We start from the raw sequence: 13,827 nt of genomic DNA, 5'->3' as shown, positions 1-13,827 counted from the left end.
TGCTGGTCCTAGTGCTTGAACCTGGGACTAGGGACTGTCCCTGAGCTATTCTTGCTCAAGCTACATTTCCACTCTACTTCTGGCTTTTTGGGGGGTAGTCTTTTTTAATTGAAAATGAGTCCCAAGGACTGGCTTCAAACAGTGATCCTCAGATTTCAGCTTCCTGAGTTGCTAGGATTACAGGCATGAGCCATTGGTACTGAATCAATACAGCCTTTGAAATCTTTTTTTTTTTGGGGGGGTGGGGGGCTGGTCCTGGGGCTTGAACTCTGTGACTGGGTCACTGTCCCTGGGCTTTTTTTTTTGGACTGGTTGTGGGGCCTGAACTCTGGGCCTGGGTACTGTCCCTCAAAGGCTAGCGCTCTACCAATTGAGCCACAGTGCCACTTCCGGCTTTTTTTTCTGCTTATGTGGTGCTGAGGAATCAAACCCAGGGTCTCATACATGTAAGGCAAGTGCTCTACCACTGAGCCACCTTCCCAGCCTCCTGCCCCTTTTTTTTGCTCCAGGCTAGCACTGTATCACTTGAGCCACAGTGCCACTTCTAGCTTTTTTTCCCCCTATGATTAATTGGAGATAGTTTCACAGACTTTCCTGCCTGAACTGGCTTTGAACCTTGATCCTCAGATCTCAGCCTCTTGAGTAGATAGGATAACAGGTGTGAGCCACCAGTGTTGGGCAGTATTATCCCTGTTTCAAGGAAGAGAAATTCAATTTGAATAAGAACATTTATACCTGGATTGTACACAAAAGGTCTCTGCATTCTGATTGTATTATATAATGTGCTTTATAAGCTCAAGGATTTTTGTTTGGTTTTGACATTTTCCTGAATTACCCTGTTGCAAGAGATTGTTCTAAAATACCCGATTTTTGTTTGCTTGCTTTTTTTTTTTTTATTTAGAGAATACTTTATTAGTTTCTGTAATCAAACCCACGTAGATAAGACCTTATTTGCTTGCTTTTTTAATTAAAATACTTTCCAAGCCTCTCAAAGGGTTCTAAATGGAAGAGTGGGCCTAGAACCTAGCTAGTTAAGAATATCTTACTTGGGGGCTAGGAAGGTGGCTCAGTGGTAGAGTGCTTGCCTTGCATGCCTGAGGCCCTGGGTTCGATTCTTCAGCACCACATAAGCAAAAAGAAAAAAAAGCCGGAAGTGGTGCTGTGGCTCAAGTGGTAGAGCACTAGCTTTGAGCTGAAGAGCTGAGGGACAGTGCCCAGGCCCAGAGTTCAGGCCCCACGACCGGACCCTCTGTCCCCCCCCCCAAAAAAAAAACCAAAAAAAAAGAATCTCTTACTTGTGATAAGGCCTTTGGCCACAGTAATGCTGTCCTAGTTCAGCTAGTTTTATAGTAACACCATGACACCTAGACCTTTGATAAAGGTTGTGTTACTGTAATAAAAGCAAGAAATGGATTATTGGCTAACCTCTGCCAGGAATGACTTGTGCAAAGGAGGTGAGCCACAGCTCTACTCGGACCATGGACTTGTCAGCAATAAGGCCTGAAACAAAAGGGAGTGGTGGAAGAAGTTATGGCAGGCCTTGTGCTAGGTATTTTAACATTTAAAATAAAAAACAGAAAAAATAACCAGATATGATTTGGGGCAAGTTCAAATAACATGTGTAAGGTTCTAGGTTCAACCCCAGCCCCTGAAAAAAAAAGGGGGACTGATAATTCCTCAACAATAATGAGTGGTTTTAGAGATTTACAAAGTCTCAAGCTAATCACAATCCATACCACCCTCTACTGTCCTTTAGTCTGCTAGGTAATAATATGCTTTCAACTTGCTGGGGTCTTAGCTTTGAGAAAAGTTCTGAAATAATCTAAGCATCGGTGGCTCATGCCTGTAATCCTAACCACTAGTGAAACTGAGATAGGAGGACTGCATTTCAAAGCCCATGTAGGAAAGTCTGTGAGACTCCAATTATCTAGCAAAAAGCTGAGGCAGAGCTGTGGCTCAAGAGGTAAAGCACCAGCCTTGAATGATGGAAAGTCTAAGGGAATATTTGAGACCTTGGTTTCAAGTCCTAGTACCGGCATAAAAAGAGTAAAGTAGGATTGATGTGGAAGTAGCATGTTTTATGGGTTGAAGGTGGAGAGAACAAACCTTTTCTGAAAGACTTGAAAATCCTTTTGACATCATACAGTATCCGTTGCAATCACTCAGCTCTGCTGTTGTGAAAGCAACCACAGACAATGTGTGAAGTAGGAGCTACTGTGATCCAGATCAACTCTACACAAATAGGCTGTTGGGCTGGGGGTTCCCAATGGCTTGTGATGCTGGCTAAAGGGAGAGATTGACTTGAGAGATGTTCAGTGAGACAATTTGGCTTTAATTGCTACAATAGCATAAGCTTCCACAGCTTATGTCACTGCATGAAAAGGCTTCTGTGAAGAGCTGGTAAGATGTTTGCTGCATCTTCCCTGTGCTAGAACAATTTTTGGCTCCAAACTGGTGGCTGTGACCCTTATACCATTAACTAAATCATACTTCTCAATTTGTGGACAATGTACATTGGTCTAATCAAAGATTAAAATAGGGACATTTTCTTTTTCATTGTTATTATCTTTTTATGCCAGTCCTGGGGGCTTGAACTTGGGGGCCTGGGTACTGTCTCTGAAGCTCTTTTGCTTAAAGCTAGCCCTCTATCACTTGAGCTACAGCTCCACTTCCGTTTTATTTTGAGGTTAATTGGATGTTAAGAGTCTCTTGGACTTTTCCTGTCCAGGTTAGCTCCCAACAGCACTCCATCCTCGGATCTCAGCCTCCTGAGGAGGGTGTGAGCCACTAACACCCAGTGCAATAGGACATTTTCTTGGAAATGATTCCCTTAGGTTGTGTGTTTGTAACAACCGTGGGAATATCAGGATTTCTAGGAATCACATCTTGTTTCGGCTTCCTTCAGGGGCTTCCGTGGATGGGGAAGGCAAGCCGAGGCCGTCCTTGTATTCGCTGCAAAACTTCGAGGAGATGGAAGCGGACGAGTGTGAGAAGATGAGCAACATGGGAACTCTGAACTCGTCCATGCTGCACCGGAGCGCGGAGTCCTTAAAAAGCCTAAGCTCAGAGCTGTGTGCAGAAAAAATCATCCCGGAAGAGAAACCCGTCCACCTGCCGGTGCTCAGAAGATCCAAGTCTCAGTCCCGGCCCCAGCAGGTGAAGTTTTCGGACGATGTCATCGACAACGGGAGCTACGACAACCTGGAGATCCGGCAGCCGCCCATGAGCGAGAGGACTCGGAGGCGCGTGTACCACTTCGAGGAGCCGCAGCAGCAGCGGGGAGCCAGGCCGCACCACCACCACCACCGGCGCCGGAGGAGCCGCAAGTCCCGCTCCGACAACGCCCTGAACCTGGTCACCGAGAGGAAGCTGGCGCCCAAGGACCGCCTGCGGCTCTACACGCCCGACAACTACGAGAAGTTCATCCAGAACAAGAGCGCCCGCGAGATCCAGGCGTACCTGCGCAACGCGGAGCTCTACCGGCAGTACGCGCACGCCGCGTCCGACTACGCGCTGCAGAACCCCGGCCTCAACCGCTTCCTGGGGCTGTACGGGGAGGACGACGACTCCTGGGGCTCCTCCTCCACCTCCTCCTCCGACTCGGAGGAAGAAGGGTACTTCCTTGGACAGCCCATCCCTCAGCCCCGACCCCAGAGATTCACCTACTACACAGATGACCCGGCCAGCCCCGCACCCGCACTGCCTACCCCTCCGTTTAGCCAGAGGACCACCAAATCCAAGAAGAAAAAGGGACACAAGGGCAAAAACTGTATCATTTCTTAAGTCTAGCCATGAACCCGTGGGCTTTTCTTTTTTTGTTTGGTTTTGTTTTCTCCTGTAGGAAAAGTTGCTCCAATAGTTTCAAAGTGCTTTCCTGGCCCGTGTAAAATGAGAACCTTACTGCTGTTTACAGTGTCAGATACCATGGAAGAGGCGTGGCTGCTCCCGGTTGAGCTTCCTCGGATGGGGGCCAAGGTGCATCTTTTGTGCCTGTGGGCAGGTGTCTTCGTTTCCTAGAGCTCCTTTGGTTTCCAACCCCTCTTGAGTATTCCTAACCCAAGAGACTTGTCACCAGGTGGTGATCGGCTGGGAGTGATCTTCTTGGAAAATGGAGAGCTCTAGCCACCTTTGTAAAGCAATAGTGTTTGTTATTCCGTAAGTCAGGTTGGCTCAGGTCCCGATTGGTCCTTGTTGTGAGAGGCATGCACATCATCACACAGACCTAGCTAACACTGTGCATCCCTATTGTATGAGGCCACCTTTTCCCCTTCTCCCGGGCCTGGACTAGCCAGGTGAACATTGTTATTGTATTAGTTCCAGCTACGGATTGAGAAAGGAAAAAAAAAAAAATTGCTATTTATAACGTAGTATTTCCTAGACTTAAGTGTATTCCTAATTTAACGGTGCAAATACTAATGTATATACTGTACAGTTCAGATTTTAAAGCTGATATTTTTATATCCCTGAATTGCAAGACGTTTGTTAACACTGCAGTGCTTAGATTCGTTAGGGAATCAGAAGCGGCATTTACGGATGAAACGACTGCTTGTATTTTAGTCAGGGTTTATAAGTTTAGATGGTCAAATTTATATTGCCTAGTGATGGAAAGGTGTTTTTTTTTGTTTTTTTTTTTGATTTTTCAGTCTTTAAAAAAAAGGCTCTGTATGCATGGTGGGGCTATGTAAATACTCTTTAAAACCATGGCCCTATTAATCTTATGAGTGTTATTTATGGGTCAAGCAATGTAAACTGTATAAATGTAAAAACAAGCCAAAAAAGAAAAAAAAAAAGAAAAATATCCATACATACCCCTGGAATATATGGTAAAAACAAGTAGAAGCTGTCTGGATGTTTTTCCCTTGGGGTAGGAAGTGCCTGAGCAAGGTAATGAATATCTTGTGGGAAAAATCCAAAATACAACCAGCAGAATTTATGGGTTTTTTTTTTTTGCTGTGCCACTGAGTACACTTCAAGTTCATAGATTCTAGTTTAAGGGGTAAATGATGTTGGATTTGAACTAAGGAGCCAATTATTTTGTTAATGTGCCATCCCTGCATATATATCCAGTCCTAATGAAAGGTCCTGGTGCCATCCAGGGCTTTCTAGGGAGGTATTTAATAAATGCTGAATAAATAACAAACCACCTTTCTGAATACAAATCTTTGCAAACCTATCTGGGTAATTTCCACCATGGAGACACGATCAGTCTGCAGTCCTCCTACTGCCAACAGGCCTTTCTTTGACTCCTACGTATCCCACCCCTATTAAAACTAGTAGAAGACACAAACCTGGAGTGTGTCTTTCCATACTGGTCAGAGTAGGAAAGTCATGGGGCCTTGAAGACGACAGACAGGAGTCCAATAGAAGTAAAGCATCAGCTGGACAACCTGCCTAGGCCCATTCCTGGGTAGGACAAAGTTTTCCAACTTTAGACTATGAGGATTTCCTTTGGAAAAGCTCTAATGGGAAAAGAGCCAGCCTAACAGCAGCAGCATTTACTGGGTCCAATATATTTCCAAAACAAGGTGACCAGGAAAATGAAGCACCTGCCTGTGGCAGAAACCTTTCAAACAGGAACGAAGACAAACATGGATGGCTCTCCATTCCATTTGTCCTTAGAAGGGAACCAGTTACCCAGTTCTAGGGCATTCGAAGCCCCTGTGCTACAGCAGACTGCATCAAGTAGATATGCAGACTTCAGAAATGCTTGAGTTCCACTGAAGGCGCTGGGCCTCAAGCACCTTCTCTACCGGTTGCTTCTGCTAATAAATCTGGCAGCAATTACCCTAGTCACCTGTCCCCATTTCCTTACATAATGATACAGACTTCAAGGAAACACAGAAATGCCTCATCACAGTAACAACCTTGATGTTTCAAACTCCTTGGAAGCTAAAGATTAGCTACCAAGGGAGAAGGGGCAGCAACTGCCTTTCAGTTCAGGTGAGTGAAAGATGTGAACAGATCTAGCTAGCCAGAATGTAAAGGGTTTTGGCCAGTCACTAGACACTCCAAAATCTGGTCCAAAATAAACATCGATCATCAAGGCCTGGCCACTCACCCTAGAAGGGTGAGGCAAAACTAAAGGGTGCATGTTCCCAGAGCAGTTGCCACAGAACACGGCCCACAGGGTCTTCGGCAGGCTTAACAGAAACCCCTTTCAGCTCCTATTAAGAGACAGAACATGATTCATCCAGTGTACACATTTACTGTTCTCTCCACTAGGCCTTCTAGACCTCTAGTGAAACCACAAGTGAAGTAATTTTTCTTTCCAGCATCTCATTTTAGAGACAAACCAGGCCTTTAAATGATAGTAAAACTGGACCTGAGCACTCGTGGTTTATGCCTGTAATCCTAGCTATTCAGGAGGCAGAGGTCTTAGAAATGTGATTCAAAATCAGCCCAGGTAGGAAAGTCCATGAGACTATCATCTCCAATGAATCACCACAGAGCCCCAACTGGAGTTGTGGCTCAAGTGATACAGTGCTAGCCTTGCACAGACAAAAAAGCTCAGACAGTGCCCAGGCCCTGTGTTCAAACCCCACGACAAGCATTAAGAAAAAGTAAAACTGGAAGGAGTAACCAAGACTACTAGTGTTCCATTTGTGGATGCCACCTGTGGTCACAGAACGAATCAAGAAGCTGGACCATCAGCTTTTTCCTGAGCAGCCAGGCAGCTGAACTTTTGTTAAGTTTCCCATTTTTAAACATCAGCAATGAATTCAAACATTCCTTAAATACTGTTGAGTAAGCCAGGCACTGGTGGCTCATGCCTGTACAGTTATTTTAGGAGGCTGAGATCTAAGGATTGTGGTTCAAAAGCCCAGGAAGGAAAAGTCCATGAGACTCATCTCCAATTAACCACCAGAAAGCTGGAAGTGGATCTGTGGCTCAAAATAGTAGGGAATTAGCCTTGAGCAAAAGAGCTCAGGGACAGCACCCAGGTCCAGAGTTCAAGCCCCACGACCACCAGAACAACTGTTGAACAAAATGAGCCCGTCATCACAGTCCTCATCTCCTTGGCCGTAAAATAAGTCAGAAGCAGGTTCCTCTTATTTTTTAGAACAGCCTAATGAAGGCACAGTTAATTGCTATAAGCAATTGCTGAAGGCACACTCCCGCCATCCCGTGGACTTTCTATAAACCTTAAGCATATTAGAGGCTTCCAGGCAAACTAGATCAAGGAGAAATAAGCAGAATCATGGAATTTTCTAGTTCTGAGCTCACATTTTGCTAAGGAGAATTATGTTACTAGAGGAACAATTTAAAGGTGGTGGTGGAGAGAACTTAAGTCACAAGATTAGACTACTTTATATTGTTTGAATAAATCCAGCTAGCTGGCCCCATTGAGAGGATCAATTTGAAAATTTTCCATCTCTGTTGTTCTATGTGTAGAAAGTATTGTTATGGCAACTCAAGAACCATATGATTCCAGAGGAGATAAGAAGATGAAAATCAGCCAGGCATGATGGCTTATGCTAATAATCCTATTTACTCAGAGGTAAAGATCAGGAGGATCATGGTTTAAAGCCAGCCAAAAAAGTCAGAACTCATGTTCACTAATACAAAGCTGGGTGCACACTTGTTATCCGGGCTAGGCAGATAGTGTAAACAGAGGGATCATGGTCTAGCCATGATCAACCCAGGTATCAATGTGAGACCCTATCTGAAATATACCTAAAGCAAAAAGGGCTTGGAACATGGCTTTACATGGCAGAGTGCCTACCTTAGTAAGCTCAAGGCCCTAAAACACATATATGCACCTATGTATAAACATATATAGGTGTATACATGTATACAAACCTGTAGCATGAGCCATAGGTGCTTATCAGCATCCCCAACTTTTTAAAAATATTGATACCGGATGCTAGCAATTCACACTTGTAATCTTAGCTAAGGAGGCTGCGATCTGAGGATTGCAATTCAAAGCCAGTCCCTGCAGGAAAGTCCAGGAGATTCATCTCTAACCACCAGACAACCAGAAGCAGTGCTGTTGCTCAAAGTAGTAGAATGCTAGCCTTGAGTGAAAAAGCTTAGGAACGTACAAGCCCGAGTTCAAGCTCTACAACTGACATAGATAGCTAGAGAGAGAGACAGATAATTTGAGATTTTGAGTGGACAAGAAGTGAAGCATATAAAATGGAATTCTGGGGACAATTATCTTCCTGTCAGTATATACCCTTTAAATCGGTCTTGTCTCTTCACTGAGTAGTTTGGAAACTGCATAGAAGTCCTTAGTGGTAAAGGATTACTTGAGAATAATCTTGTGAACTGCAAAATACAATGACAGTTTCTGTCCTTTTTTTTTTGGGGGGGGGGGTCTGGTCGTGGGGCCTGAACTCTGGGCCTGGGTGCTGTTCCTCAGCTCTTCAGCTCAAGGCTAGCGCTCTACCACTTGAGCCACAGCACCACTTCTGGCTTTTCTTTTTGCTTATGTGGTTCTGGGGAATCGAACCCAGGGCCTCATGCATGCAAGGCAAGCGCTCTACCACTCAGCCACCTTCCCAGCCCAGTTTCTGTCCTTTTTTACATAGTGATCTTCCAAGTTTTTGCTCTCCAGTTAACCAGGAGAAAAAGATTTTCTCAACCTTTAAGAGGCTGGCTATCAGGCTCTGGATTGTAAAGCAATGCTTTAAAAAGGTGTTTGATGTTTTTAATTATACTGGCTTTCAAAGCCAGGCAATGGTGGCTCATGCCTCTAATCCTAGCTACTCAGCAGGCTGAGATCTGAGGATTGAGATTCAAAGCCAGCCTGGGCAGAAAAGGCCGTGTGATTTTCTCTAATTCATCATCATCAAGTAACTCAACCATAAGTCCAGGTAAGGTAATCAGAACCTCAAAGGTATTTTCTAAACTGTTTTCAAAGCAGTATGGAAGTTAGTAACAGCTGGCGAGAACAAAGTTTAAACCATCAGAAAAAAACTACCAACCTGACCGGATGCCAGTGGCTCATGCCTGTAATCCTAGCTACTCAGGAGGCTAAGATCTGAGGATTGCGGAAAACTGAAGTGGCCCAGTGGCTCAAGTGGTAGAGCACTAGCCTTGAGCGTAAGAGCCCAGGCCCACAGAGTTCAAGCCCCATGACTGACAAAAAAACAAACCAAAACCAAACCAAAACAAAACAAACTCTACCAATCTTAAGATTTCAATTGTTTCAAATGTTTTTATAATAAAGCGGTTCATTTTATGCATAGCCCATTATGATCACATTATATATTAACTACACACATATAAAAAAACTAGTCTGCACTGGAGTCAAGATTTAATCCTAGTTCATAAGATTATGAAACATTATTTATTTATTTATTTGTCGGTTGTGGGGCTTGAACTCTGGGCCTGGGCGCTGTCCCTCAGCTCTTCAATTCAAGGCGAGCGCTCTACCACTTGAGCTACAGCGCCACTTCTGGTTTTCTGGTGGTTTATTGGAGATAGGAGTCTCACAGTCTTTCCTGCCCGGGCTGGCTTTGAACCGCGATCCTCAGATCTCAGCCTCCTGAGTAGCTAGGATTACAGGCGTGAGCCACCAGCGCCCGGCTTGAAACATTACTTTTCCCAATATCAATCTTAGACTGGAAAGACTTGAGTCAAACACTGAATCAGTCCTATCACTTGCTAGCTATTGAGACAGGTAAATTATAACTTTTCTTATTATTCACAGCAAAAGTGAGAAAATGTAATTTACATTCAGCTCAACTCCAGAAAGGAAAAAGTCTTTATTGGTAAAGAATTACACATGAACGTATTTTTGTAAACCAAAAACATCATAATGGTAGTCTAAGCTTACTTAGTGAAATATGAGAAAAACGTGGTGTTTCTAATGATTCTATGAAATATTCAATAAAATGAAACTTGAACATATTTGGGCAACAACTAACATGATATACTAAATAGAAATAGCAAAAAAAATTAAGATTTTTGTTTTAAATGAGAAAAAATACTTGAAAAATTTACAGATTCAAGGATAATGACTTAGCATTACATTAGAACAATATCAAATCATGGGGAAAAGGACAAAACATCGAAACAGGTGTCTGCTGCTACATACATGTGCATTAGGCTCTAACATCATTTGTCATTCCAATACAGCTTAAAGTTTTGGTGCACTGGTTAAGTCTTTTATACAATGTCATGTCCACTACTAAAATTAGCTCAGGCTGGTACAGCCTATTCAGGCCCACTATCAGTCAGTGAAGCTAACCTTGAATGTGTTTGATAAAAAATAAGCAATAAGCTTAACAAAAGTGAGCTGCTATAATGAAAAAAATTAATGTGGTTCCCAAAATGGAGACATTTACCTGGTTCCCAGATAACTGTTCAGTATTAATATTCCATGTAGTCACGCAATCCCCCAGAGTCCTGAATGGACAGAAACTCAAGGCTGTGGTAGTATGGCTACTAGACTTAGGAAGGCATAAAGAGTAGAAGAGGAAAGTCCAATGCTCCAAGAGTCTCAGTCTAGAATAGAATGTCCTCCTGCTTTCCACAGACACCCTAACTGCAAGGAACACTGAGCAAGTACAGACCTGGCGAGGCAAGTAAGTGATTCAGCACCAACTCTCTTACCATGGAAAAATAAGAGAAAAGATCCTGGTAACTAGTCTTACTCCTCAGGCCCACCCCACTTTGTGTGTGTGTTTGTGTGTGTCTGTGTCTATGTGTGTACTGGGGCTTCAACTTAGAGCCTAAGTGCTATCCCTTAGCTTTTTCACTCAACTGGTACTCTACCACTTGAGCCACAGTTCCACGTCCAGCATTTTTTTGGTCAGTTATGGGGCTTGAACAGCTCCACTTCCAGTTTTCTGGTGGTTGATTGAAGGTAAGAGTGTCACAGCCTTTCCTGCCCAGGCTGGCTTTGAACCACAATCCTCAGATCTCAGCCTCCTGAGTAGTTAGGGTTACAGCTGTGAGCCACTGGTGCTCAGCCAGCCTTTTTTTTTCTTGTTCACTGAATTGGACATTAGTACTATTAAGAAAGAAAGCATGAAGGACACAATGAAAACTACATACCACGCCCAGCAATGTTAAACTGGCAAGTAGAATGTGGTCATTACTCACAGGAACTCCAGGTGCTAGCCTGAAGTTACAGTTATAAAGCCAATTAGTGGGCTGGCTTCCGCCAGCACTAAATGCTATCCTCCACAAATTTTACAGAGATGAACAGATCATCATCATCTCCCCAGAGCCATAGCCAAAGAACTGTCAGTGCCTATCTTGGAGCTTAGGATCTGTTACAGCAGACAGGCTCTGGAATGAAGCTGAAAGCACTATGGGTGTTGGCAGCGAGTAGCAAGAGTCCTTCCCTAAAGACTTATGGCCCTCCCTTCCTTTAAGAGGTGCAGGATCTTCAAGCTGGCTCAGGGCTAGGAAGTGGTTGAAGGTGATAAGAATAAACACTTGGCAATAACACTACATAGAGAAGATTTTCAAATGTCATTCTTAAGTAGCAAAGGGTGAGGCAATGAGCATTCAACATCCTTTATATTCACCTCTCAACTTACCTTTTCCTGCTGCAGGGAAGAAAATATAATCATTGCTCAACTACATCTGTAGTTGGGACAGAGTCTTACAACAAAAGATAGATTAACGAAAGGCAATAATCAAGTTTATTATTGTTTACTGCATACCATATGAGGGAGAAAACACTACTTACAATGGTGGTATGAGTCTGTCTTAATTTTATTTAATAAAGAAAAAGAAATATTAGAGAAGTGACCATGGAAACTCTGTAGGCTTCAGAAGTGGGGAAATGGTAGGAAGACACATTTAAAGAAGGTCTGCTCCAAAGGGCCAGCTCAGAGCTGACAGGCAAGCTTCAGGTCTAAAGTCAGAAAAAAGTCAGAGGAGGAGAAGGGACAGGCTAGACAGACCTTTTCTTTTTGATTTTGTGCTAGTCTTGGGGCTTGAACTCAGGGCTTGAAAACGATCTCTGAGCTTTTGTGCTAAAAGCTAGTGCTCTGTGCCACTTGAGCCACAGCTCCACTTCCAGCGTTTTGGAGGTCAACTGGAGATGGGAGTGTCAACAGACTTTGCTGCCCGAACTGACTTCAAACCCGAGCCTCAAATCTCAGCCTTCTGAGTAACCTAGGATTTGCAGGTGTGAGGCACCAGCACCCGACTTAGACAATTGTTTGCTTTGTGAATCTCTGCCTGATTTTTAGGTAAACTAAGAAAAGGCAGAACTCCCCCATGTACTTTGATTATCTTCAGATCAAGAACCCTTTATATTTTGAAAATAATTTATTTCTTGTTTGGTTTTGTTATATTTGGTCTCTCTTTTTTGGCACCGGGGATCGAACCCAGGATGTTGCACTTGCAAGGCAAGTGCTTTGCCACCGAGCTATATCCCAGCACAACATTTTTATTTCTTTCACCACTTTCATTCCCTACATTCTTCCAGCTAACTTTAGTCATTATGATGGTTATTATTTGGGGGAATGCAGAGTCCTGGGAGGTGAACTTCTGAAGTTTGAAATCAGTGCCTCCATCTTCCTAGGCAGCTGGCTCTACCACTTAAGCCACATCCTCTAGCCCTTTTTTGCTTTATTTTTCAGTCTGGAACTTCTACTTGGCCTAGCCTATCCTCCTGTTATTCCTTCCAGGTAGCTAGGGTCACAGATGCACATTATCACATTCAGCTTATTGAGAAGGGGGCTCCCTAACTTACTACTGGGGTTAGCCTAGAACCAAGACCAAGAGCCTTTTGATCTCTGCAGCCCAAGTAGCCTGGATCCCAGTAGTCTATAATCTTGATTGTCAACTTAATTGGACTGAGAAGCATCTAAGGAGATTAGTAAAACACATTCTGGATGTGTTTGTGAGGATGTTTCCAGACTGAATTAACTAAGGAGAAGAGAACTCCCCTATGTGGATAATACTGCTCTAATAGACTGGGAGCCAGATTCTCTACTTCTTGGCTTTCATGAAATCAGAACTTCATTCTGCTACCATGCTCTGCCTCACTGCTGGCCCCCAAACAGTCACGTGATTACAAACTGAACCTACAAGCCAAGTTTAGGCTTCCTACAGTTGTTGGGATCATAAGTGCATGAGCCTGTCTCTGGCTTTCTTCTGTGAAGATGGGAGTCTCACACTTTTATGCCAGACTGGCCTGAAACCAAGATCCTCCCAATCTCAACTTCCAAGTACCTAGGACTACAAACACAAGACACAGGCATCTAGTTCTCTAAGTTGTTTTTTTTTTCCTCAGAATTTCTCAGAGCAATGAAAACTAACAGCCACACAGATCTATACCTTTCCTATACAATTCTCTATTATAGATTTTGAAAACTTCTGTACCTGAATCCTGTTCCTTCAAGATCCAGAGTTATTTGTTAGAAGCTGCTGTTAAGTGGACAAGTCTGAGTACCAACAACATTCCCAACTGCGTTAAGAACTGGGGTCACTTGACCATAAAGGAAATGCAAATCAAAACAACACTGAGTTTCCATCTCACCCCAGTAAGACTGACCAACATGGAGAATTCAAACAATGACAAATGCTGGTGGGGAAGTGAGGAAAAAGAAATCCTATTACACTGATGGTGGGAATGTAAACTAGTACAGCTACTCTGGAAGGCAGAGTGGAAATTCCTTAACAAACTACTAAACATAGAACTACCCTGTGGTCAAGCCATACCACTCTGGGCATCTACCCAGAACACTCTAAGTCAAGATATGGTAAAGACGCTTGCACATCCATGTTCATTGTCACACTATTCTCAATAGCCAAGTTATGGAAATAGCCCCAAAACCCTACAACAGATGAGTGGATCAAGAACATGTGGTGCTGGGCTGGGAAGGTGGCTCAGTGGTAGAGCGCTTGTCTTGCATG

General features: G+C 43.6%; 1 protein-coding gene across 6 annotated transcripts in view; it reads left to right on the top strand.

Annotated features, from left to right (window-relative positions):
- Prickle1 (prickle planar cell polarity protein 1) overlaps positions 1-5,140 on the top strand; it is a 91,972-nt gene extending 86,832 nt beyond the window's left edge. For all 6 annotated transcript variants that reach the window (XM_070039211.1, XM_070039242.1, XM_070039205.1 and 3 more), the window contains one exon: positions 2,906-5,140. In XM_070039211.1, the coding sequence (XP_069895312.1) occupies positions 2,906-3,783 (878 nt within the window). In that variant the 3' untranslated portion in view covers positions 3,784-5,140. The remainder of the gene's footprint in view (positions 1-2,905) is intronic.
- The last annotated feature ends 8,687 nt before the right edge of the window (positions 5,141-13,827 follow it).

Source organism: Dipodomys merriami, unplaced genomic scaffold (assembly GCF_024711535.1).
Source record: "Dipodomys merriami isolate MVZ:Mamm:240054 unplaced genomic scaffold, mDipMer1.0.p SCAF_10, whole genome shotgun sequence".
NCBI lineage: Eukaryota > Metazoa > Chordata > Mammalia > Rodentia > Heteromyidae > Dipodomys > Dipodomys merriami.
The sequence above is the reverse complement of the archived record's forward strand: the minus strand, read 5'-3'. Positions and strand labels throughout refer to the sequence as shown.